Raw genomic sequence first — 27441 nt, forward strand, 5'->3', positions numbered from 1 at the left:
AGTGAGTCATCCAACTCTCATCTCTCTGACATGTAGGAACCCACTAGTTTCATCCCGTAATGTCTGTTACAGCATGGGACCAGCATGCTTGATACTCAGTCAGCTTGAGTATGTACAGTATGTGTGCCTGTGTGCTTGTGTGTGTGTGTGTGTGTGTGTGTGTGTGTGTGTGTGTGTGTGTGTGTGTGTGTGTGTGTGTGTGTGAGAGAAAGCGGGGGTAGAGGGAAAGGAGTAGCAGGGGAGTCAGGAAGAAGCCATAGGTGGGGGAAAGGTGGGCTGTGTTTGCACCTGGTAAATGGTAATTGTCTCTGATTTCACTTAAAGATGCAGGATTTGTATATGTCATACTCAAGGAATCTTAAAGACCACTGAATTAGTTTTCAGCAAAAGCATGTTGAGTGACACTGTAGAGATTTTACAGTGAGAAATGTAGAACATTTGTTGACAATTGAAAGACTACACTGTTCAGTTAGAGCAAAGTGGGAGCTTAGTTTTCTACCAAGCTATCTTTATCATTTAAAGTAAAGCAATTGCAGGGTGTTCATCTTCACAACCTCACAGAAAGTCATTTTTGGAGGACAAAACACATTATTGCATTACATTCTAATGAACTGGAAGCTTGTGGGGAGGTCCAGTTACACTGGGACACAATCCATGCAATTAAAAAGAAATGAGCAAATAAAATCAATGAGGATCGCTTACACTGTGGTGTCAATGGACTGAACAGAGGACAACACAAGTCTATATATTAATACATAATACATACATAATACAAATTGAATACAATAAAAGGCTGGAAAAAGGGACAATACATTTTAAATAGCAGATATATCTTCTATGGATATCTCAACCAAACATTCTATGAGTACAGGCGTAACCTTCTACGAACTGTTGCTATTGGGTTCATGGGCTTCTCTTACGTCCACACTTGCAACATACTATAACAGCCATGCAACCATAGCAGGCAATTTAACACAGCTTGGAGGGCTATGTCTACACTCATAGAATTTGGAGATACGATAGGTAACACACGTTCTATTTTGTATAGGCTTCAACCTCTAAGAGCTGTCGCTGTTGGGTTAAGGGCTAACAGGCACAGACTGTGCCACAGCCGCGTGGAGAAAAAATATGCCACGTTCTCCTCAAACAGCACTGCTGTTGCAGAACAGCGGCACCGTCAATTCTGTACCCATGGTCCCCATGCAGCTCCGCTAACCAGTGATGATCGGATTAAAGGCACATTGTTGGAAATGTGGATTGTGAGACAGACGGCGAGACTGGCCTCTCGCTCTTGTAGCCGATGTCAGAGCAAGGAAGAGCGCCGTCTGGAAAAATAGGATCTTGAGGGAGATTTTGGCTAAAGGCTCAAAAGCAGGGACCCCCAAGGATGCGCACCACTATTGGTAAATACCACTGTGGTGCAAGAGAGTGTACGACATCTTTCTGTTGTCTGACTCCCTTTAATAAACACTTCACAAGAGGAATCACAAAAAATGTTCTCTTGAAAAAAATAAAACATTTGAAGGTAGGTTAACACAAGGGAGCTGAGCTTCTCTTTACACGCTGAAAAACAGACCATCTACCCACGTGGAGGAGACCATTACATGCGTGTGCATTCTGGTGCCACCTAAATAAATGACTCCTCTTGAATGCCGGCCAAATGGCAAGGAATCAGAGGAACTGCAGGAAATGCATTCAGGAGAAATCTGGGCCAGGGTTGGTAAGAGAATGCATCCACTCCTAGTGGTGTCTGTGTGTGTTCATGGAGAACCACAGGGTGCATTATTTGTTCTCTTGTGAGGCAATATCCAGTCCCAAACCTGTCCCAGAACATGTTTGGGACTCAGAAGTCTCCTGTCATGTTATCTGTTCTCAACATGACTTGTCAGGAGCAAAGTATTTCAGCACTTTCTGTACTGTGGACAGCTCTTGACAATTTATGTGCATGGATGGGGAATTCTCCAATTTATGTCCTATCAATTGGGAATGGCACATTCCATCCATTCCAGAGATAGAGATGTGTCCATGTAAAACGACATCCATACCCCAAGGGGAACATTTCCTATGACTGAACATTTCCCAGTATGCCAGTTATGACTGCAGTGTGGGAGGGATGGTCAGGATTAACTTTTTGGGCCGAGTTGGATTGAGGCAGAGACGGCTGAACCACTTCTAGATTTTCCTCATGTGGAGCAGTTCCAGGGGGACCACCACATGGCCTGCAGACCTAGCAGGCAAATCACTGGCAGTGCCGTCACCACTCTGTAGGGTTTGATTTGTGACATAAGAGAGCATCCAGCCTGGCTGAAGACAGCTATGCACTCAAGGTGACTAAGTTAATATCCACACCCAGGTAAATTAATACTGGGCAGGGGGCAGAGACCTCTTCTTCCCAGTGTTTACAGGTGCTGTACAACCTCCTCCGTATGACGTGCAGCTCTAAAGGGCCAGTGCAGGCTGTGGTGCCGAATGGTCTGACCCTAGTTGTGCTGGGCTAGGGGGGGATAGTTATTTAAAGGTCAGTAATGCACATTTTAAAAGTGGATTTGTTACTCTGATGGGGAGCATTTGTCTGTGTTGGTGGGAGCAGGAAACTGCTTTTTAGAGGAAAGTAGTTTGCCCTATACACGGTCGTTTTGTGTCCGTTGCTCAACTAGAATGAGACACGCATTCCCCACGTCCCGTTGCTGCAACTGACCAGGTGGGAGCTAGCCATTGACTCTCGCTTTTTGGGCAACGACCGCCTGAGTTGGGAGGAGAAGGGCCTGAAGTTGGAGAAGGTTGAGGCGCAGCGGCTTGAGGGTGCCCCTTTCTTGACCCTCTACGCTTCTGCAGCTGCCCCGGGGAAATTTTCTGTATCCCATTGGACTCTGGTGAAGGGCTTGTAGCGTAAAACCACTCTTAGTTTTCAGGGGTCGGAAAGGTTGTTGGAAGCAATGGCACAGCAAGATATGTCTTGCTGGTAAAAAGGCTCCGTCTGAGAGGCCGAGAGCAGTTGCAGGTTGTTTTGCTGGCAGTGTGACGTCTTTTAGACCTTCTGCAGAATTTAGGATGCCATGCATGTCTTAAAAAAGAGCTTTGGTGACGGGTAAATGATGCTGAAAAGGAGAAACCTGCTGCTGCGGGCTTCTGGCAACTGTGGGGACAAAAGCCCTAAATGCGAGGCTTCATATCTCTCATCAGCCTCCAGTGCACCAAACAATGAGGAGAGAAAACCCTGAATGAGAACCCGCTATGGAGGGAGCTAAACCAGCAGCCATCACAGCGAACCCTCATCAGGGATGTCCTGGAAATCTTAAGTGAAGATGTCAGCTATTTCTCCGATAAGGTATCCTCACTGTCTGCCCAACTGCCGTTCCCGCCACCAAAGTGGCGTGAAGGCCTTAGCTTGACAATGCAGCTCATTCATAGGCTAGCTGTTCTTTAACTGCTTGGTGCTGAATACAATGGGCACGGCAGTTATAAATCACAAGTGCGGACGTAAGAGAGGCCAATGTGGGGCATCAGCGCCCAAATTAAATAATCGACTCAAAGTGATGGGATGAACTCAATAGCAACAGCTCTTAGAGAGCAAAGCCTATATGAAAAAGAATATCCCAATGCATGCAAAAAGGGAATACAATGCTATTTACAAATCATGGGATGACTACTGTAAATGTATTGATTTTATCAGTAATAGCAAGCTATTTAATTGAGTTACAGGAGTTAGTTACATAAATTGATAAAAAATATGGTCTCAAGTGGACTTTTTAATGTTTTCAGATTGTTTTTGTATTCCAGAGTAAAGCTAGGTCATCATGTTGATGAGGAATAATGATGGATTAGACTGTTTTGGTCTCCCATAACATGTTGGTCTCACATAACTGTTTGGCTGCGTAGCATACTTTCATGATCATATTTTTATCTAAAGGGCAGCGTGCCCAGTTACAGTTGAAAAACTATGATTGGAAGATCCCTGTTGGGTTTGGGCTTTGCAAAGACTCAATTAAAATCTGCCATTAATGTAGACCATGAGCAGCTGAAAAATAAATAAAAAAATGCCGTTGATCCTGGTGTAAGCCTGAAAAACTGCCGTACTGTGTGAATAACAGCATGTGTCCTCTCCCTTTCTCTCGGAGGGTATTTTAACAAGGTGCTGACAAGAAAAATGATAATGATGTGTCCGTCATGATGCAGAGCTGGGGAAATTTGTTACGATGGCGGGTGATTGATGGTTTGATATCACCCATTGGCCAAACGATGAATTCTTTTCCCGAACACTCACTCAGACACACACACACACACACACACACACACACACACACACACACACACACACACACACACACACAAAGTCAAGATGCCTAAAATCAGTCAGCACAGGTACGAGCAGGTAAATCACATCCTTCCTCAGGTTTGTGCTCATTGTTCAAGGACATGTCTGTCTTCCATTTGAAGTCTGAAAGCCTTGATGTCCTCACGACAACCTTTACAATCCTAAACTGCTGTATTGTGACTGCAACTTTGAAATGTATGACACGGATGCTGTAATCATTCTTCTTTCGCGCACTGAAATGTAGGCTACATCAAAGTATTCACCGAGGTTATTATTGTTTCAACTTTACACATATTTTAGGAATAAATACTGTAGAGGCACATTTGTTCTCCTCTTCCCTGTAATGCTTTTAGAACTTGCAGTGTGATATTCACATCTTCATATTGAAATTGCTGGTGTTCATATGCGTATATTTAAAACAGTGGTTATACATTTGTCTGATTGCCTCGCATGAACTTTCCGTCTCAAGCTTGAAATGTGTTGAGTATTATACTTGAGTATTATAGTTTGTTTCACAAATTGCTCTTGTTCTATTGAAAATGCTCCATGTGGAATGGCTTTTTATTGGCTTTGTACAATAAAGGCACTGGAGAAAAACTTTAGTTCACTGGCTTGACCTGCGTACAACTAAAATCATGTTGTTTTTACGTCTATTTCTATCCATTCATTTTTTACAATATATCAAAAAAGAGCTTTAGAGTGAGACATGGAAACATTTTATAGTAGTCTAAAATATACATAGGAAACCGCTAGGCAGTGTTCATTTACTTCCTATTTTTTACGAGTGTTATATAATAGGTTGTTAGTAGCATTGATTCTGCTCGGCTAGCGAGTTTCTACACATAAGAGTTAATCCATTTTAGGCATGTCTTTTTTTTTAGCTGGCTATGTGTTGTGCTGCGCTAGTAAAGGCTAATACATTCTTGAAACAGAGTAAAAGGGCAAGGACAATTTTCTTGCCCCATTTTTACTATATTTAACTAAATGTAACAATACATTTATAATATTAGTAATCACTCAACCTTGCTTCAATTACTGACTCCTTTAATCAGAAATCTCTCTTCAAAATAGTCTTCCACGAAGTAAGAATTAAGCTACTATGTATATTAGAGAGATTTCCTTTTTGTGTATGGTTTTAGTTTAGCAATTTGGCATTCCACTTATTTCTGTTTGAATAATTTGTTACATAAATGTCCCTGATTCAGCCGGATTTATAAAGATTACAGAGCATTTTCAGAACTCATCTTGTCCCTTGCAGTTGAAGATTAAAACTAAATACAAAGCCTTGACGTCCCTTTTATTGTGGTCTTACAAATCAATGGTATCAATAGTGACTGATTTAGGCATTTAGGCAAGTCCACAGGTAAATGTCATTGAGGATTCTTAAAAATGGAAAGCTGTACTTCTAACCTTCGTAATCTAACCTTCACTAATAAGTGATGATTTTAAAGAATGACAATGACAGACTGTGTATGGTCTCAATCCATACATTTCTATAATGCATAGATGTGCTCCAGTGGCGAGAACTGACCTGTGAAACATTTAGAAGTTGTCTCTGAAAGGTAAATCAATATTTCTTGCAAGCTGCATGGTCAGCAAATCAAAGTTCTTTAGCAACAGATAATGAATACAAAATCAAAAAATGATTCTTTCATGGAGAAAATAAACAATTCCTCGGGCTCTACAGTTGTAATTATGATACCATCAAGATTGTCTTTTCAATCCTAAAAACACTGTCAGCACCAGAAAATGGGTAAAAATTAAAAATCCACTTTTTTAACACCCCAAGGGCGTTTTTGTTGAACCAGATTCATCATTCTGTTGCAACAACAGCTTTTCCCATTACTGTCAAGCAGAGCGTCCCTTTGCGGCAATAGATTTGCCTCTTCACAACCGAACAAGACACTAACTTTTTAACACATGTCATAAAGCTGTGAGACATCTCATTCAGTACATAGGGGCCTGTGTTGATCTGGGACTTCAGACATGCCATCGGAGAGAACAAGCGCTACGTCATCTGATGGTTTCTCAAATGACAGGCCTGTCACAAAACAGCCAAAAGCTTAGAAGTGCAGTTCACTTGACACACAGTCTTCAGGGATGTCTCTGAAAAAATGTCTCCCCATTTGAAAAAAAAATTAAAATGTTAGTGTGGGTGGGAGGATGGGATTGGGGTACATAACAAATAAAGCATTGGCCTACAAAAGATCCAGAGGGAACACTCTATGTGCCTCCTTGGTATCCATTTAACAGGAGGGCTTACAGCATCCAGCTACTTACAGCCTTACCGAAGTGCTATATTACTCACCCAGCTCAGCTGGAAACACTATAGAAAATGTGTTTGCCTAGGATCTGCTCTCCTTTATCAATCCCAAACAGCAGGGACCAGAGCTCTAAGCACTCTGCCAGGGTTCCAGCAACAGCAAACAACATTTCAGACAGAAAAAAAGAAGGAATGCTTTCACAAATAAGATTTCAGTTTTGTCTCTGTAAATCCTTTAAAGCTGAATCTAACACAGCACATCCTACTGAGTTCCCACAGAGGCTATTCAAAGACCCTGCATTTGAAAAGTAGCATGCAGACTCAGAAGTACAAGTGTGCACACAGGCAGTCAGACAGACACACAACCCTTAAAGAGAATTGCACAGAGAAAATAAAAAGCAGGTGGAAGGGCACTCAATTTGAATCATCTTTTATTTCTTACCGATGAAGAGGTTCCATTCAGCGTCTAGGTCTGCCTGGTTTGCTAAACAGCCCCTCATAACGTTCTGACAGTAGTTGTGACAGGGTTTCAGCCCCGGCATGCTGCGACAGTATGGACAGTACAGCATCTTGGTCAAGGCTCTGACACAAGCTGGGATTACATTCACCTATGAAGCAAAGAGAAGTGCCTCAGTTAGGTCAAGTCTTTTCAAGCTCACTAAACCTTAATACGTCTTTTAAGACATGCTGCATGATTCCTAAAAGGGAGAAAGAAGTTGTCATAAAACAGGAATATTGCACAACGCATTTTTTTATATTTCTTTATTTCGCCAAAACATTGTGAGGTTTCCACAGAAACCAAGCATCAATAGTAATTCCCAATCGAAAGTTCAGGGGAAGGAAAAGTCAGACGCATTTCAACATTTGACAAACATCGCCACACTACATCACATCTTCCAAAGCTTGAAATGTAGAAAACCCACCAGATAAAACTGTATGACAAGACAATGTTTACAACTCTGTCCATCTTGATTCCTTGTGAAGGCTGTGCCTTTTGTTGTTGGCCCATGTCATTGCACCGGCTTGAGTGAAAGCGACAGGATTCTCACATCTGCTTCCCTTCAGAGGAGGGGTTGCAGAAGAAAGAATATATCTGATAATTGGCCTGTCAGCCTCTGTATTCATGCTTGACTTTAGATTTTGTTCAGCACACGATCCTATTTTCCAACCCCAAGTCTTACTCTAGCCACGGCATCCAACGCGCCAAGTCGCATCTGCTCGACCACCGACGCGCTTGGGCAACAGATTCTCGCCGGTAACAAAAATCCATCTTTCTTCATTAATGAATTAATCCATCTACACGCATCACCAGAGAATCGCTAACCGCTCTCGGGCGCTCTGCACTCAACAGCCACTTCCCACCTGACGACCATATCACCAAGCCAGAAGACATCCAGCTATTCACAGACGCAGCCCCATCCACCATTCTTCTACTATTGCCAATACCATTACTTCTTTTACTATCGCCATTCTATTATATCATTTGCTGCTGTTATTATCAGTAGTCTAAACCTTTCATCATTATTCTCCTTATTACTCTAATGACAAGAATAATTTATATCATATGCATCGAACATGTCATAACCCTGTTATGTTGTAGAGAAGAAGAAACAACAGAGATAAGAAGTCCTTTGGAGCTCCGTGTCCAGGCTTGACGCACTCACACATAGCCATGCTACTCAAAGGTCTCCATAAAGCTGAAACGTTTGCCCCTCACTTCAGAACTCCTTAATCGCTGCATCCATACACACAGCTCAGGCTACCTGTCTCCATCCATGGACAAAGTATTGGAGTCTATGTTCCCGATGGCATTCTTCGGCCTCCTTGTCTGACATCTCCATCCATCCTCCATCGTCTATCACCTCAAACAGACGCCAGCGGTCCCTCACCACAGCCCTCCAACCTTCTTTCCATGACCCCCTCTACCCTTCTCGTTCCTTCTCCCCGACATCCCTTCATCCCTCAACTCCTTCCCGCTTCCTAAATCCAACCCTCTCGTTCCATCTCACAATAAACCATTTCAACCCATATCGCTATTAGCGTGGTCTTTGTTAGTGAAGTAGCATTTTGGCAGTGTAATTCCAGAGCGACGCAGACAGAACAGCGCAAAAGCATAAATATTTGCTTTTGCAAATGAAAGCATATACCACTTGCTGAGGCTATATACGCCTTTTGTTAACATTAATAATGTTGGAAGAAAGAAAAAAGAAACAGAGAGACAAAGAGACTACAGCAGAAGATAGAAGTGATATGAACCTGAAAAAAATATCTATATGCACTTTGATAGCTCCATGGCAACACCTGATGCTCTGCTATGACACAACCCAGTTTAACACTTGCAGACTGCCTTTGACTTTATTGGTACAATGGCCAGACCACCTGTATGCATATGTGAGAAAAGATAAGGAAGAGGAAGAGACAGATATGTAGACTATTAGTGTATTTATATTTCCTGCTTGGCACAAGGACCAGGTGAACCATCTTTGACATTTGCAATCTGCTTCTGACATGACGTGATGTCTTGTAAGAGAACCATTAAACTAGGTTGTTAGCTGTCAATTCCACTGCTGCATATCCGCTGGTATGTGTATTGCGTGAATTGTTAATATCACTCGAGTGTGATAAACTTTCACAATCAAGGTTAATTTTATTGAACACATTTTACAGCTCTCATGGCTGTGTTTTTTCTATCGTGTCATTCATTCTCTGCCTATACATCAGCCTACAGATACAAACACTTATATTTCCATGACAATTTATTACATGTTTAAGTAATAGTTATAGATGCTGAATATGAGTAAGGTTGTATCCATGTATATATGATATATGAATACATTATATATTTACCATAGTGCTAATAGGTGTCTGCTATCAGCCAATATGGACCCTTCACAATAATTTAATTTAATGCACAACAATAACTAGTGTTTTAATTGATACAATTTCTAATTAACAAGCAGTGCTGGAGGGAGAAACAAATGTAAGAAAAGCAAACAGCAAAGAAATAAACACCAAGAAAAAAGAAACAGATAGAGAAAAACCAGGCAAGACACAAGCACACAAACAGAGGGAACGGGCAGGTGGCAGGAAGCGCCACACTTGGACAGAAACAGACACAAGCACCTGCCAATCACAGGCTGCAGTCGAATAGTCCTTTTTGGTTAGGAATCTTCCTAACTGAGTGAAATGACTCAGAAGTACCTAAGTGGCCGCCATGATAAGTGCCGGTTGAATTCTCTAAATGCAAAGGAAAGGAGCTCAATTCTTCCTAACTTAGCTCCTTTAGCATAGGAAACACTGGACCTGCCTTTACGAAAGGAAAGCAGATAATGCCATCCCACAATTCCTTGCGACGGCAACATTTAAAGTGACGCATAATTCGGCCGTTCATGAGAACAAATGATCATGACCGACAAAGATCGTGTAAATAATCATTAGCATAACTTGGAAATACTTTTAATAATCTGTTAAACCGGGTGGCAAACTACGGACGTTACGTTGCTGTTGCTGAACTACTGTAATGTGATCAAACTGCTGTATTTGATCTGCTCTCTCTGGTGTTGTACTTCAGCCTCAGCCCTCATTCTTTTATTTGACTTCAGCTACAGAAGCTTTGATAAAAGTGTTAAACTGGACGAGCTCTTCATCAGTCATGTTTCTAATTATCATCTTTTGAATCAACTATTTTGTCACATTAGAATAAAACACTATCAAATCAACACTTCTAACTGAGTTGTGTGATGTTTCATAAACTGTTAGTGTGAGATCGTATTTAATTTAGCATGTTTGAAACTGAACAAAGAGACAGTTTATTAGTAGTTTCACTTTCATATTCCTTTTTTAATTTATATTCCAACCTCGTTAATAAAGTAGTATGAACCGGGTTGTTTAAATCGTCTACATGACGCAACACTGTAAGAACACATGGACGAAGTATTTAAGATGCGCTTTATCGTGGTCCGAGATGGACTACAACATTGTAGTTTCACCGCAGCAGACTGACGTCACTAACATGCGCCTGCCGTCGCATCATAACTACGTGGCTTAGTGAAAGTGGAGTCGGATTTACTCAACAGTTGTCTTTTCCTAACTCCTCATGAATTCTCCTTCCTATCTTTCCTTGACCCCGTGACATTTTCCACAGAGGTCAAGGAAAAGTGCTTAGGGTTAGACGTTAGGAGGTAATTATTTGACTATTCGACTGCAGCCACAGTGTTTGCTTTGCAAGGAGCTGCCTCTTAAAATTCACAAAGAATTTGTCACTTGCAAATACATATTTTAGGATTTTATAATGATCAATTTTGTAAAAAAGATATGTTCAGATTATAAAAGCAGTCAACACCAAATAAGAGTGTGCCCTTTCATTAATGAATTAACTGATTGACAGTCCTTGAACAGCCGACATGCAGCTTTAACCTTAAGATTTAAATTTGGTCATTCTGTGCCTTCACTACAGTTTCTGTTTTGACGGAATCTGTATCACACATAAAGATCCATGAGTCAAATCTGACTGCTACATGCAATTCACCAGTCTGAGACAGGGACGAGACAGTTTTTAGATTGCACTTCCACCTCCGCCCGCATGCTCATGCATCTCCATCATCTCCAGCAATCTCTTTCCCTCTCCCCTATCAACAACTCAAACCCCACAGATTAAATATAAAATGTTCCTATCAAGCTATTTGAATCATTTTATTTCACAGACTAATTTGCATATAAATATATATTTGTTATAGTGACAGAGGAAAGAGAGAGGGGGTGCTCGTCCCCTTTGTGTTCACTGTTGGCTCAGCTTAACCCAGTCCCTGTACCTGGGTAAGGACATTAAATCCAGTTTAAACCACTATCATAAAACACAAACTAGTTGACAAGATGACTTTGGAATACATCCCCTTGATAAATGCACTGTTCCACTGCTATGGTATAAATGATAGCAGCAATACAGAAGAGCATAATGAATATATAGCAGGCAGATAACATATCATCCTTAAACCATTGCAGGTGTCATTTTGTACAATATAGTACCATCACACTTTTTTCTTTCTTTATTCCAACTTGTACAATAAAGTGCAATTTGAATATAAATATAAAACAATATAAAACAGTTCTGGGATTAATCTGTTTCTGTCAATTCAATTAAACTTGGCCCATTTTATGGCCAGCCTATTTAAGAGACATGGAGAAAACACTGGGAGAGATTTCCTAACTATAGACACGTTCCGAATGAAGTCTTTACATTCAGTGTGACTTTTTAGTTGCAACCAAAGAAATATATTTCATACTGCAAATAGGAAACGTGTTTTAATCTGCCCTTGAGTTTTGAGAGCCTTTAGAAAATGGGCATTAAAATGGTGCCTCTTAATGCAATTATCTTTCAGGGAGACTCTTACATCATTGCAGTTACTGCGGCCCAGCAGTCACTGTATGCCCTGGATGAAGTGTAATCTGATAATCTTGTTAGCACTTATTTACAGTTAAGTGGATGGAATAGTTTAAAGCAGGCTGAGTGTAGGATGCCTCAGATCCAGAGTGAGATTAAAAAACTAATCTACTCATCTGATGTTTAAGTGCTATGATAACATTGCGTGGAGAGCATATGCTTGAGTGTGAGTCAGTGTGAGGAGGAAGTATCTAGATCCTTTATTTAAGTAAAAGTAACAATATGGCACAGAAAGAAGTATTCCATTTCAACTGAAAGTCCTTTTTAAAGCTTTTTAAAGTCTGGCCTGTTTTATGCCGATTCAATTTATGTTTTTTGTTCTGAGATCTATAAACTACAGCAAGGCTCTAGACTAACTTTTTTCATCACCGTCCTGAACCATATCCCATATGTCTTAGCCTTTAAAAATCCTAAATATTATCCTTTAACTTTTTCTAACGTCATCTATAGTGGTTATTTGCATAACAACCCAATTCAAATGATCAGGAGATAGGATATTTAAAAAAAAATAATCTTTAGTAGTTCTAATTTTATATTATAAAATGGTAAGTTAGAAAATTCAACTTCTCTCTCAATCAATTTATTTTGAATTGCAGTGAACACATCTTTAAACAACTGTATTTGTTCAAGTTTATCAGCAAGAACTACATTTTACTAGATTACATGTAAAAGCATCATAATCCGCCTTTACTAAATACTCATTTTAACTGAGTGGAGCTTGAACATACCATATTGGAGGTCAATGTAACCCCAGCTTCAGTAACGCTAGCTGTCTAGCTTCGTTCTGTCAGCAGACGAGCCATCACTGTGATTATTCTGTGCATATTTAATGGTAATCAATTACAATAAAATAAGTGTATAAGTTAGCTTTTCCAAATGATTTTAAGGTTGTTCCTCAAACACTGCATTTGTGGGGCTGGCAGTTGTAAACAATTGCAAGTTATGATTATGTATGCATTTGTAATAGCTTTTTACTTTCGTAGTTGGTCAGGGTGAAGCAATTTATTTCTGTTTCATATATTGATTACGCTAAAGCATCACATTTCCTATCACTTTCATTTGTTTAAAGGTACTTAGTTTGATATAACATGTTTACCTAAAGTGACTAAGGGGCTACCAAGTATTTTCACTGTTGATACATTAAATTAAATACATGTTGCTGTACCTTTTACATACATTTAATTGTCAGATTTTACATTGTTGTATAAGTACTTTTACTTAATAGCAGTTACCAAGGGAATGAACTTAGTTATATTTCGTTTTTTTTGTAGAGAAATGCTCCCCTTACAAATGAGAGTGGGGTGAGGAATAGACACTCATAATAGTCTCATTAGCCTGCTGCTTTACCTAGAACACTAACGTTAAAAATAATAACACCATCACTAACGTCGAATATATTTCACCCGATATAATGTACCTGGTGAAATATACTTCTCATCAAAATATATTAAATACAACAATACAAGGCAAGTTGAAGTACTCTTCTTTAATTTTACCCTATAGAACTTCTCATAAAACGAAAAACAGGTATCACCATAAAAAAAAGGCTCAAAATTGGGTGAAAAATTAGGGAATCGGCAATAAAACATGATTAAAAATATAAATAATGAAGCTATTAACTTGTTCTTTGTTCAGGTCGTTCCTGGGCCATATGCGCCTTGTTCTGTGAAGGAAATTGTTTCACCCTCTATCACTAACGTCGGGTGAAAATCTGGAGCAGAGAGACACGCCTACCTTCAATACCGTCAGTGAGCAGCCTGAAGCTACACAAGGACCCACGCAACTCAGACAAAAGCAACACAATGAAAATAACAAAACCACAATTGCTTGGGTGAAAATCACCCGACGTTAGTGTTCTAGGGTTAAAAGAGAGAGAGAGAGAGAGAGAGAGAGAGAGAGAGAGAGAGAGAGAGAGAGAGAGAGAGAGAGAGAGAGAGAGAGAGAGAGAGAGAGCTCAAAGATGCAGTCATCATTTCAGCCAGACTCCTGATGTGAGCATTAACTTCATTGAGGATTGGCCATGTGAGATTATAAATCAGATGAACCCCAGCAAGAATAAAGCAAGCGCTTCTTATTTCATCCCATAAAGGCCACAGTTGGGAGCCGTTACACTCACCTGAATTCACTATCAGTAATAAGACATCTTCAAGAAAACTAAATCATTAAAATAAAGGACAATACTCTCGATCCTAATGAGAGATAACTCTAAAAGACACTCTTGGAAGACAACACCTTGTCTATCCGACAGGGTGTTGTCATGCACACATGGTGTGAACTCCCTTTAGGAGTAACAGAGTGGGAAGAGCAGAAGATGGAAATTGCTTTGTGCCACAATGTAATGAAGTTGTGAGAAATGACAATGACTTTGCAAGCTACCAAGGCCAATCAAGGGGAACACTAGTGGGACATTGAGACTGTCGCCAAAAAATTGTCTCAATAGTTCTGTCATAATTATTGTGACAGGCTGCGCTGCTTTGCACTGATTGGACATGGATGTAAGACTGCATTGGTGCCCCAATGTCCCCACTCAATTCCACAGCCATTAGTGTCAATGGCAATATGAGTGATCTGTCACTGTGCAAGTCAGACGACCATCTGCTACCAAGAGAAACATGTGCCTGGTCGCACCAAACATCTGCGTAAAGACTTCACTCATGTCTTCCTAACTGAAGGATACCATCAAAGGTTGTTGCAATACAAATCAGAAATGATGTTCTTAAGTTGGAGAAAATTGGAATATGCTCACAGGAGGCAACAGTAAAAACTTCATACACTACACATAAGCTTATAGATATTGCCAAAACAGGATTCCTGAGGTCACAGTGACCCATCAGTTCACCCGTGAGTTTATGGACGTTAGTGGCGCATTTGAATGGTATGGAGGCATCTTCCAGACGTCCAATCATTTCATTTCAAGATTAAAATAATTGTTTATTATTTGATGGCTACTCTCTTATTGGACTTTACCAAGTCCTGTTGACATCAATAAGTAAATAAAGGTCTTGAATTTGACAAACATTACATTCTACTTTTCTCCAGAAAGGTTCTACGTTCCTTCATCCATGAAGGTGATCTGACCTTCTACAACTGTTAAATGTTTTTTGGAGGGAGTTTTTCCTTATCTGATGCAAGGATCCATGTGCAGAGGATGTTTTATGTTGCATATTTGTGATTTGTGATATTTGGCAAATACAGTTGAATACAAAATGTAATTAAAATACTTTGAATGGCCTAAATACAGCCACAAGTACATAACCAGTATGTGTTATGGTCTGGTTTGCAATTAAATGTGTGGTGTCATATTCAACATTTTAAATTGACACGCTAAGCAAATGGGTACATTTGAGATGCAGATTCATCATTTGCTACATACAATCACAAATATGACAGTGTACAAGTTGTCATTGGTCTCCAGCGCTGTTCTTTTAATAATTACGCCTCCTTTCTGTGAACTTTCGTCTCCCTCAACTCACCATGTTGAATGTAAGCTGGAGCCGAAGACAATTCCGGAGAGGCTGCACTAAAATCACTTGCTGTCAAATCAATGAATGTCTGAGACTGAGAGAATAGTCCACTTGTGAGCAGCTGTGCCTCCACAAAACAACACAGCAGTACTTGGTGGACCTGGCGACCGTTGATCTACCCTGACATGTACCATGTTATGTGGCATGTCTGAAGCAGCCGTTAGGACTGTTTCTTTAATTTACTAAGACAAGTGCAAACATGTTAAAAGCCAGCCTGTGCTGCTCGGTGACTAGACACAGCATGTAGTGAGCCATTCAAAGTCTCTGGTGGGTACAAGACCTGCATACACTGCATTTGTATCCCTCCACCGTGGAGCCTCCTGGATTAAAGCATAGCACTCACACTGTGTCCGTCAGACTCTGAAGGTCTGCGGCCCAGTCTGAATGTCAGGGGCAAGCAGGTCTCACATGCCTGCCAAGAAACCTCTGAACAAATGTCACAACATCGGTGCTGACAACCTTCTCTAAGTGCTTGTTAAATAAAGATGTGGTGCCATACACTTTAAGTCAAGGTGCAAAAAAGTGGTCATCAGATGTGATCTGGGTTGACACAGTCAACTGATGTGACATATTTGCACTAGTTGTTGGATAAGACGGATTTTTTTCCTCTCATAACATGCTAGAATTCAATGGATATTTTCCTACATTTCTTTCCATTTTCTATCCTTTTGTATATGGTCAACTGAAAATGCCCTCCCACTCTGTATCAGAGTGATTAAGTCTCTATCTTTTAGAGTTTTCAGTGTGAAATTGAAGAACATGGAGTGATGTGTAAGTCATATTTCTTTATTATCCTTTCATATCATGTCCTTGTATTTCAAAACCACATGATGCCTCTGATTTTTTCCAGCATTCTGCAGTTCACCACAGATCAAAATCTTTTAATTAAAAAGGACATCTTTGGTGCAGCACATTTCCCGATGACGTGCCAACCTTTTTGAGCCAGTTGCCATCTGCCATCACAGCATTGTGGCTGAGGCCTTATCCCCAGCAAGCTGTGTGAGCTGTGAGCCAGCAAGAGAGGAGACAGAGAGAAAGGGAGGGAGAGACGGACACATTTGTCCAGTGCAGCTGTAGAAGTGGGCCTCAGCTGAGAAACATGCATGAACCATACTCTCTTGTGGAGGAGATCACATACTCTGCCCTGAGCAGAATCTGTCGTCAAATTGTTTTAGTCCACTTTTTGGTTGTGCAACAAATTCATCACAGATACAAATACTGACCTAAGTAAGACTCGACAAGATCAAATAAAAGGACATTGTAATATATTGACTGTTGATTAATGTTGATTAAAAGAAGGCATTTTGTCATTGTGTTCCTTCAACCATTCGTTCTGTTTCTTTAATTTGTGAAATAAGTTCTCCATACAGAATAACCGCAACCAATTCCATTAACATTTCTTTGCTTCTGAAAAACTCATTGTGATTTAGTTATACAACTTATACAATATAATTTGACTGTAGCTAACTTTAATTATCATATTTTTTATTTTCCAATATATATGTTTTTCATTATTTTCATTCTTGATTAATTTGCCAATTAGTTTTTTTAATTAGATTTGTAAATAAAATGTAAGAAAATATTGTAAAATGTCCAACCCAATTTGAGTCCTACAGTAAGTGAAGTCATTAACAGTTATCAACTTTAACCTAGTCCCAGAGCATCTCCAGCTTCTGTAAAGTGACGTTTCACCATTAAAATGGTATATTTGAACGGTGTACAGTTAAAAGAGGGATTTAAATTAAATCCTTCACATCTAATTGGGCTGCTAAAATGTGGACGGGCTTTTTTTGTTGCATTTACTGTTAAATGGATGAACAATATGAGCAGGGATGTGATCTAAAAGGGTTAAATAGGCTTTTTTCACTTAATCTCAAGTGGGCTAAACTGATTTGAACACTGAGTACATAAAGTAAAAAATAATAATAAACCCAAGAAAAACTCTAGAAAACACATGTAACATGTGATATGTGATATTGCTCACATTTCAGCAATCTAGCAGAGCATTAACATAAATTTAATGTTGTGTAAATATTAGAAACTGCCTTCGAGCTTAAAGTCAAATTATCTGATAGTTTGTGGTTGGAAATGAGTGTATAATGAGATCAACATGACAGTGTAAGCCATCAGGAAAAAAAAAATCCCGTAGTACAAAATATCTTCCTTCCTTCAAATATCACAAAAAAATATGCATGAATTAGGCTGGCTTCCTGTGCGTATGCACAGTGAGTGATAAGTGCTCTAAATGCCTGAACTTTAAACCTTTCAAAAGGTCCAAATCCCTGCAATCTTCTCTGAGCAGGTCTTAATATGGTTGGACTGTGTTTTAAGTACTCCCAGGATAAAACTCCTAATGGTCATCATAAACTGTAATCCAGAGAGATTCTGCTCTTAATCCAGGATCGGGGTCCAGGAAACTGTTCAGTGCAAGTCGAGTGCAATCCCATTTTATGGAGCGATATCTCTCCTGTTCTGACTTGACTGCATGCAGAGCTGTCGGCACCATCATGTGTTAAAGTAACATGGAAATTGAACAGACAGATGGTTGAATGCCGCCATAGAGCCACTCACTAGAGGACATGTACAATTTGCAACACACATGCCGTAGAAATGTATTATATATATATATATATATATATATATATATATATATATATATATATATATATATATATACATATATATATAAGAAATAAAGATTGATTTACTTTTTCAATGGTGGTTAAATAGTTGTGTTGTAAGAAGAAGAAAAACTCAGAGGTTTTTGATTGATGAAGACCCAAAATGTGATTTATGTGTTATTAATAAGATAAAATATCATCGTTGATAAAATTAGAAGCAGTGGAAGGTCAAGAATGATCTTTCAATCACAACTTTTAAATCAATGAAGACAAGAAATCCTTTAAGGTCTCAGGAAAAAAAAATTGACCTTTTTTAAATTCCATTACAACTGGGCCTACTGTGATAAGAATCGGTCCAAGCTCCATGAGCAGCTACTAACGCATCAATACAATAGTGCAATATTATTAATTATATATCCCATTGAACTATGGCTACAACTATTATTTCCATTAGCTATTCATTCACTGATCATTCTCTCAATTAATCGATTCATCTTTCGGCATGTAGCATGTCAGAGGCCTGGCAGTTTCCCAAGGTAATGTCTTCAGTGTTTTTGCTTAGAACCTGCTTCAACGATTAATCATTTATGAGAATATTTGCAGATTCATTTTCTGTTGATTGGACACACATTGGACACACATATTCTGCAGAATGAGTACTTTTGATACATAGCTACATCTAAATGTCTTTGTTTCTACTTCTTTAAGTATAATTCTAATGGCTGGACTTTTACTTGAAATGATTGTTTTTACATTGTCGTATTAGTCCTTTTACTTAAGTATCTACCCCTTCCACCACTGCTACATGATAAGTTATACATGTATTCCACAGATGGCTTATTGAACAAAGCTTTACAGCTTAACCACCATATTGCCCATACGTGATTTGTTAAAATAACACAAACTGCTGAATGATTAAAAACACTGATTTATGAAGAGAGTACTTGCAGCTATAACACCACACAAATGTCACATTCCACCATAAAGTATATACATCCCTGTTGCTTATGGATGTAAAATCAAACACAAAGTGCCTTAAATTGGAATGTACTCCGAGACTGTGTTGTAAGGAGATGCAAGTGCCTTTTTGTCACTGAAAGAAGTATGAGGGGTGATTCTTAGGTCAAGGTGATTTGTCATGTCAAGCAACTTTTTCACTTCCAGTTCTAAAGTGTGGTTGTTCACCAACCTGACAGCCTTCAGCAATGCCACACTGTTTCCTGGCTCCACTTCATAATTGATGAGGAATCAAGGAATATGGGATTTCATCCAGAGTGAGGGTCCCTTTTAGGCCGAGGACAGATGTATAGAGGTGCTCATTTTAACTCTTCGTCTGAAATAGCTGCAATGCCACTGAGGAATGGTGGAAGGTGAGCTCAGAGGCAAGCTAAAGGACAATAATAAACAATGAAACATCACTGACTTTATAGAGGTGATAGATGCAAGCAGGGTATGTAACTTTATTATGTACATACTATCATGATATAAATTCCCACGATTCCCCTATAATTAAGTGAGGTCTGTCGTTACAGGAGGAGAGATGATATATCGGGCGACTGTGGCTCAGTGGTGAGCAGGGTTTTCCTTCAATCAGAGGATCGGCGGTTCGATCCTCTGCTCCGCTTGCCCATATCAATGTGTCCTTGGGCAATACACCTAACCCCAAATTGCTCCCGTAGCTGTGCCTACGGTGTATGAATGTTAGCTACTCCTGATGGGAAGGTGGCACCTTAGCCACTGCCCTTAGTGTGTGAATGGGTGAATTATGACAAGAGTGTGAAAAGCGCTTTGATTGTTCCGAAGACTAGAAAAGCGCCATACAAGTACAGTTCCGTTTATCATATCAGGCTGACAGTTCAGTTTCAGACACAATAAAAGTCGGTCATGGTTTTGTATCTGGTTTAATAAAGAGGAAAAATGTGATTATTAATTTGATTGCTGCTTACTTTGTGTGTAACGACAATGTGGATTTAAAAAAAGATTCTATTTCAAGTTGTGTTTAGTGGCCACAGTTTTGTCATAAACTGCCTACCTTATATCAAACATTTGTTGATGTTTTAGTTTTAGATTTTAGAAAAGATTAACAGCAGCCTGGAGTGTTTTCTGTAATTGGCAATTATATGAAAAAGCAAGTATTGGTCTCAGCTAAATCACATATTTGGTTGTTCACCATGTTAGTGAAAGGCTATAAGAGTTCAAATTAACACTAAATCCAATGTGTATTAATTTCTATTGAGAGTTGGTGTTAAATTAACACTTGCTGCAGTATATTCTTCTACATTTATCAGATATTATTAGTAGTGTAATAAAAGCACACAATTGACAGTGAACACTTCAGTGTTAATCAAATGTAAGAGTACACGCTAAATAACTCAGGAAGGAAGAAGAAAACATTATACACTGTAGAGCTGTAAACTTGACTGTGGAGCTGCAATGATCAAATGATCAAAAGCTAATTCATTTCTGTTTTGTTGATTGATTAATGTCAGACATTTGAAGTCATTACCTTGGAGTCTGATATACTGAATAGACTTTATTTTACTATTTAAAAATAGTTCATAGATTATCAATTGACTAATTCAAACAATAACCTGCAGATTAATGAATACAATAATAATGATAATTCGTTGTAGGTCTAGTTTATTGTTGAAACAGTATTTTCTGTGATATAACAGTGGTTACTTTATTGTAACCCTACCAAACAGGCCGCAGACACTGCCATGTTGCGTGTAGACTGTGCGCTGACCATAATGGCAGGGTCTCTTACCACCTGCCTTTAGACTTGGGAGATGCACTCACAAAACTAGCCACACCATTCCCGAAGCACACAAACAGCTATTCAGTGTGTTTGATGGCGGCCTTGCATTCTAAAACGTGCCAATACACAAACTGGGCATATAAAACATAACTATGTCTCCCTATGCCTGCATGCGGTGGAAGACAAAAAGCACCCAGCTATAAAACCCGGGACATGAAATAACTCAATAGGTTCCTGGAAATAAAGGAAGAATTTCTCAGAAGGTATCAAAGCTACGATCAGCATAGAGCAGCAAGAAATTGGGATGAACCAACAGGGTGGTTAGTTTACATACTCCCTTGGCTGAGGTCAGTGAGGCTCAAAAACTTCGAAGGGACACTTTCAAGCTACAAGCACCAATGGCAGTTGCCACTGCAGGGCGGAGGCACGCATCACCGGGTGTTGCCTCCTGACTTCTTGCAAGATCTGCTTCACAAGAAGGTGGCGAAAAAGTGATCTGACGCCAAAACCATAGTGGCAGGAAGAAAGGGCTGCTCCATACACTTTAATAGATAATATTAACTAAACGAAACAAACGTGGAAAGTCAGTAATAAGTGATGTTAGCGTGTGTGAATGTGTTGAAATGTCTGAAACAAACTAAACTAAACAGCAGCCGTGTCAGCCAAGAAAGAGACCGTCAATGTTCAGGTGGGAACCACACCAGGCTCAGCTGTGGTTCATTAGCTGACAATCAATATTCTTAAAGACAGAAAAGAGACAAACTACAACAAAGCTCACACCAACCAAGGCATGAGCTGTAACGCTTATGTTAGGCTTATGTAAGTCTAGGACCAACAGCATCCAACTTATGTCTGACACCCAACAAGCAGCGCTCCAATAATTCATCCGATGGAGCTCTCTAAATTCCTGCACAGAAGCCATAACGGAGGAAACAAACTTCGACTGCCAGAACACACAAAACCCAAACTAATCCGTACAGAATAAAAATATTACACTAACACCCTACCAGCAAGAGCAGCCCACACATAGCTAACATCTCTGCAGACCCATCGCTCTAACTGCCTAACCACACACAAACTAACTTCCCCCTTAGTCTTCAGGTGCTACTTGTGGTGGTTAAAAAAAGCACTAAAACAACCATGAACTGGCAACCCACCAGCAGCCTGGCCCAAGATAATTGACCAAACCACTCCCATTAGTCACCCTTGTTTGGATGGTCTGCAAAAGCTTCAGCCTGTTCCTCTCAGGAGTCACGCTTGGACAGATTAGCCCAAAGTGAGCATGGTCCATGGCTGGGCTACCATCATTAAAGGGATTTATGTCAACCACGGCACCAAGCGACGACCTGCAGCTACCAGCCTCTGCCTCACTTTGGGCTAATCTGCCTCACTCTCTAAACAGGGTGGACAAGATGGAGTATCGGAAAAGCAGCTTTCTTGCCCATACCACGTCCACCATAACGGGCAGTGTGTGTTGTGTCAGTTGGCAAACAGATCCACTCCTGATTTCCCAACCAAGAACTGTGGAGAGCCTTCAGAAACAACGGCCGCTCTGAGGCCCACAACCGGCATTGCGCCAAATACAACAGGGTAGCGGACCAAATTGGACCCCCTGCCTATTGATGTAGGCCACCGTGGTGTGATTGTCGGCCCTCACCAGCATATGGCGTCCCTGTATCAAGGGCCTGAAGGGTTAGAGATCCAAGAACACTTCCTGTAACTTTAATGCTGCGTTCACACCAAATACGGCACGAATTTGACACGCGACCAGATTACATACAAAGTCAATGCACAGACAGGTGACATGTGGCGAAAAAGCAGTTTTTTCGCCGAGGCGGTTCGATAGACGCGAATAGCGCGTTTAACACAGGGCGAACAGAGCGAAGGATGCGGCGCGAATTTGCACGAGTTGAAATATCCCAACTCCGGCGAAAAAATCACGTGACGCAAAGTTGCGTCAGCCAATCAGCGTTGAGAAGCTCTGCTCGTCACCCCCACCGTCCTGCCGTTGCTGAATCAACTGCTGCTGGTTCGCCTGAAGCAGCGCTGGTAGAGGCCGTCGTTCAGACGCTGTTGTGGGACTACGGGTAATATTATGAACCCAGACACCATGGATTTTGATGTTCCGACGTATGTGGAATCTACTACAACAAGTATAAAGCAGAACTAGTGGTTATTTCCATGGTGGATGGCGGAAACGGTATCCGTTTTACGGAGATAAGACAGACGCAGTTCCTGGAGGAGTCGGTGAAATTCACCGAGCTGTGTGCGGCTACGGATGGTGTTATGAACCCAAACACGAGGGCGTTTGATGCTCTGACATTTTTGGGACTTCCATAACAAGTATAAAGCAGAACTAGTGGTTATTTATTCCATGGTCGATAGCGGAAATGAAAGCTCTTTTCATGGAGAGAAGCAATGGAGATAAGCCACTCCCCTTTGACGCGGCGCGAATATTCCCATTAATATGGTGTGAACGCAGCATAAGAGGTTGATGTTTTGGGGCCACACAACCCTGACCATTCCCCCCAGCCAGGTCACTCTTTCTATACCCTGCAAGAGGTGTTGTGGGAACACCGCAGGTCGTCCTGTACTAAGTGGGAGAATGGTATCCAAGTGCCGTTTGTGCTTCCTGGCATGCAAGCTAAGGCAAGTAAACTACCTCTGCAGGAGCCCTATGTGTTGTCCCAGCAGTTCTATCGGAAAGGCAGCTTCCACAAACCCAATATGCATGACAACAGTCAACACTGGTACACCCCGCCGAAGTTGCAGACTGTCTGCAGCAAGGCTACCAGTTGAACCCAAAATTGGTTTGTTGTAAGATCATGTGGTCTATGTGGAACATGGACTTAGCCAAGACAATGAGCTTTTCAAGACAAAATAAGACCCTAGTGCCTCGGTCACACTCAGTCTGAAGCACTGGGTCCACACATCATGCCCCATGGCATGGGGCCATGGCATTTCCGAATGGTAGTCTATGTAGGCTAATCCCTGGAAGATGAAAATGCAAAGTGCTTCTTGGCCATCTCGACCTGAGAGTATGCACCGTTAGGTTGATGCTCGCTGAATCTTGGGCAGTGCTTGGCAGGTTGGTGGCTGCTGAACACTGGTCTCTGTGTAGTCTGCACAAGGCACTCCATGCAGGTGTCGGGAAGATCGGGAAGAGGCTGGGACATGATGGGCTGGGACATGATGGTCTGGGATATGACGGGCAGTGAAGAGGTTCTTAAAGTGGTGACTGCATCCGTAGAGATGAGCGGTCAGCATGCTTGTGTTCCGGTAGGCACGTCCTAAACGGACGGCCACGCGGAAGCTAATTATTTTGGGGGAATGCATGCTGGTGATTGGAAGAGAGTTTTACCCAGTCCAGTAAAGGGCGCACCTGTGTGAGTTGAATATTTTGAATATTTACATGTGATCATATACTTAAGTTGTGTTATAATGCATGCAGTTATGTTCACAATCTACCCTTTCTCTGTACAAAGAGCTTACGAGAGGAAGTTGGTTCAGGTTCCAACACTGAGAATGATTTAAAGTCTTTCTTTTACTCAGTCAGCAGATCTCTTTCTTTTTTTGCCCTCTCACAATGCTCTTTCGATAATTTGCCATTTTTTAGACTCATGTTTTTGCTTGTGAAAAATATTTTATGTAATTTGTGTCTAATTACACCTAATGACACCTAACTACAATTTCTATTTCTAAAGATAAATCCATGGCTATAGGCTTATGAAGGGTCTTACGGTTTCATATGCTTTTTAAGTGTTTTAAGAAAGTGTGTAGTGAGTGATTAAATGTGTATATATATACATATATATATATATATATATATATATATATATATATATATATATATATATATATATATATATACATATATGTATATATATATATATATATATATACATATATATATATATATATATATATGTATATATATACATATATGTATATATATATATATATATATATATATATATATATATATATATATATATATATATATATACATAGTAGTTTTATAATGGCTACTAGTTTTATAATTCCTGCCAGTCTTTGATCTATTTCATAGAGTAGAGCAATGCACTGCACCATCCAGAGCAAACAGCTTTGATTATATAATGTTTACAGTTTAGACGTTGCATAACTTTCTACATTTAACATGGAATTAAAAAACATATCCTCTAAGCCTTTAAAAACATGTATAATCTCCAGTGTTTGATAATGCTCTGAAAACATATTTATTTATCAGAATCAAATCAACTAATATCTCAAGCCAAACATTAGCGTCAAAATAAAAGACAACTTTATTCATGTCACCAAATTAACTGCCAGCTAGAACATGTTACTCATTTTCCTGATACAATATGTCTAGAAAGTAACAAAATGAGAATAGCAAAGAAAAACACAGCAAACAACACCATATCAGAAATCTCAGGGGGGTGGGCTTTAATCTTCTCTCTTTTGCAAAGCTTTGCTCTCTGCGGGGGATTCTTCTGACATGTGGAGCATACTGCATACTCTGTACTCCACCAGTCATATTAACAGAAATGTCTCGTACTGCCCCACACACCCGGAGATGAAGTGCATCTAAAAAAAAATCTTCATATGGAATCAAAATGTTTTTTTCTTTAATAAGTTGCAGTCTAATCTGAAGGAGAATGATGTTAAGTCCAGTGAAGAGGTTTCCGAGGACTTAGCGTATAACTAAACCATTAAACCATGTTCATCCTGTGTTCGAGTCAATTAGAATAATCACAAAATATGGACTAGAATATTGCCATGGCCTCATAAAAACAATCCAGCGTTATAGAAGAGACTTATGCAATTGCAGGGAGTTGAAATCTTATGGGATATTTGCCAACTTAATACTTCACCTTAAAGCATAATGCAACACTGCTCAACAGCACATGAGGGCTTAAGTGCTAAGGAACACCACAATGAGTATGAGAAGAAAATTAAACTCACCTTGGCTACCCTGTTGGCGACCTCCCGACCCACCATTAGCCCCTGGACAAACGTCCGGGCAGCGATGAAGGCCCTGGTGACCTGGGCCTTCAGTTTCCGGGGAACATCTCCAAAGGGCTTTAGCTGATCTGTGTATTTACTGACGCACTCCAAGTAGTCGTCTGTGAAGTGGTACTGGGAGTTGAGTAACTGGAACATGCGCTCGAACAGTCTGGACCAGAAGTCATTGAGCATCTCCTCCAGGTTGACGTTGCCCCCGGTGTAGTAGCGCTTTAGCTCAGTGAACAGGTCCTGGAACACCTCTGAGTTCTGCATGTACAGCTTTCTGTACGCCCTCTTGAAAATGCTGTTGAGAGACTTCTCGGAATTGTCCAGCAGCTCCAAGAAGAACTCTAGATTGATGGATGTTTGGGGAGAGGAGGTAGAGATGAAAAAGACAAACAGCTAGTTATTGTGCCTATATTTACAGTATCGCATGAATGAAAAAAGGCTTTGAAGAGTGCTGTTTAATCTAGTCAGTGTAGTGTTCTTGCACTTTAATGTCTCATGTTATGGCTCTGTCTGCATACAGGACAAATGTATAGCAGCCAACAATAGGTACTTGATTATATGAAAAAATTCAGTCCAAAGAATTAATAATTTAGTAGCAGAAATAATGGGCCACAAGGACTATGAATGATTAATGTAAAGGTTCTGATTGCATACTGTAACCAAATATTCATAAGTTTTAGACAGACACTAGTATACATTATCAACCTGAGCACCCACCATTATTCCCAAAGGCACTAGTTCCTCACTGAAACAATTTATTTGTCAACCGAGGCAACTGGCCTCTGAGCCTACAATTTAATAGAGTTGAAATAGGCTTAATTTTCTGTAAATGATCTGAAGAGCATGTTTAACATAGGATGCAAAATGAGAGAAGCACATCTGTTTTATTTCTATCATTATATTTGTCGTAAAAAAATAAAACTTCATAACAAAACTCAATACTGATTTATTACAGATTTTAGTTTTTTGTTTGGCTTAGATTAAAGTGTGAACTGGTCAGGTTTCTGAACACACCCGCATGCTCAAAAAACAATAACAAAGATAAACGCAGTACACTGCCATACCTAAGTAAACGTGAAGGCCGCTGACATCAACGCTATGGTTTCATTTATAAATTGATGTGCAATGGAAGTTCACAAATTAATGAGCAGATGATAATGGGGACTAGAAGAAAGAGATATTTCTCAGAATACTTAATAGTAAAATTATATAATACTCTTTTGTTGGCACGATAAGATATTTGATTACATTTTAAATCAGTGTAAACACAGACGTAAAAATGCACAAGTGCAACTATAAGATCCTCCTTTGATGTTCATTCGCAACAATTACATGATTGTTTCTGGCTTTCTTCCATTAGGGCACCTAATCTATTGAGCATTACCACACCCCCGAAAAAGAAGCAAAATAAGAGACAAAAGCAGCATTTGTTGGGGAGTCTCACTGAAGCTGGACAAACCAGGATCCCATGCTACTGAGTACATGTTGGAAAGATCATAACACA

General features: G+C 40.0%; 1 protein-coding gene across 1 annotated transcript in view; it reads right to left on the minus strand.

The window, feature by feature from the left end:
• gpc6a (glypican 6a) overlaps nt 1-27441 on the minus strand; it is a gene marked incomplete at both ends in the record, with an annotated part of 131616 nt that overhangs the window by 42101 nt on the left and 62074 nt on the right. The window contains 2 exons of the mRNA XM_079216548.1: nt 7021-7186; nt 25887-26278. Coding sequence (XP_079072674.1) covers nt 7021-7186; nt 25887-26278 — 558 coding nt within the window. The remainder of the gene's footprint in view (nt 1-7020; nt 7187-25886; nt 26279-27441) is intronic.

Source organism: Taurulus bubalis (assembly GCF_910589615.1).
Source record: "Taurulus bubalis genome assembly, chromosome: 4".
Taxonomy (NCBI): domain Eukaryota; kingdom Metazoa; phylum Chordata; class Actinopteri; order Perciformes; family Cottidae; genus Taurulus; species Taurulus bubalis.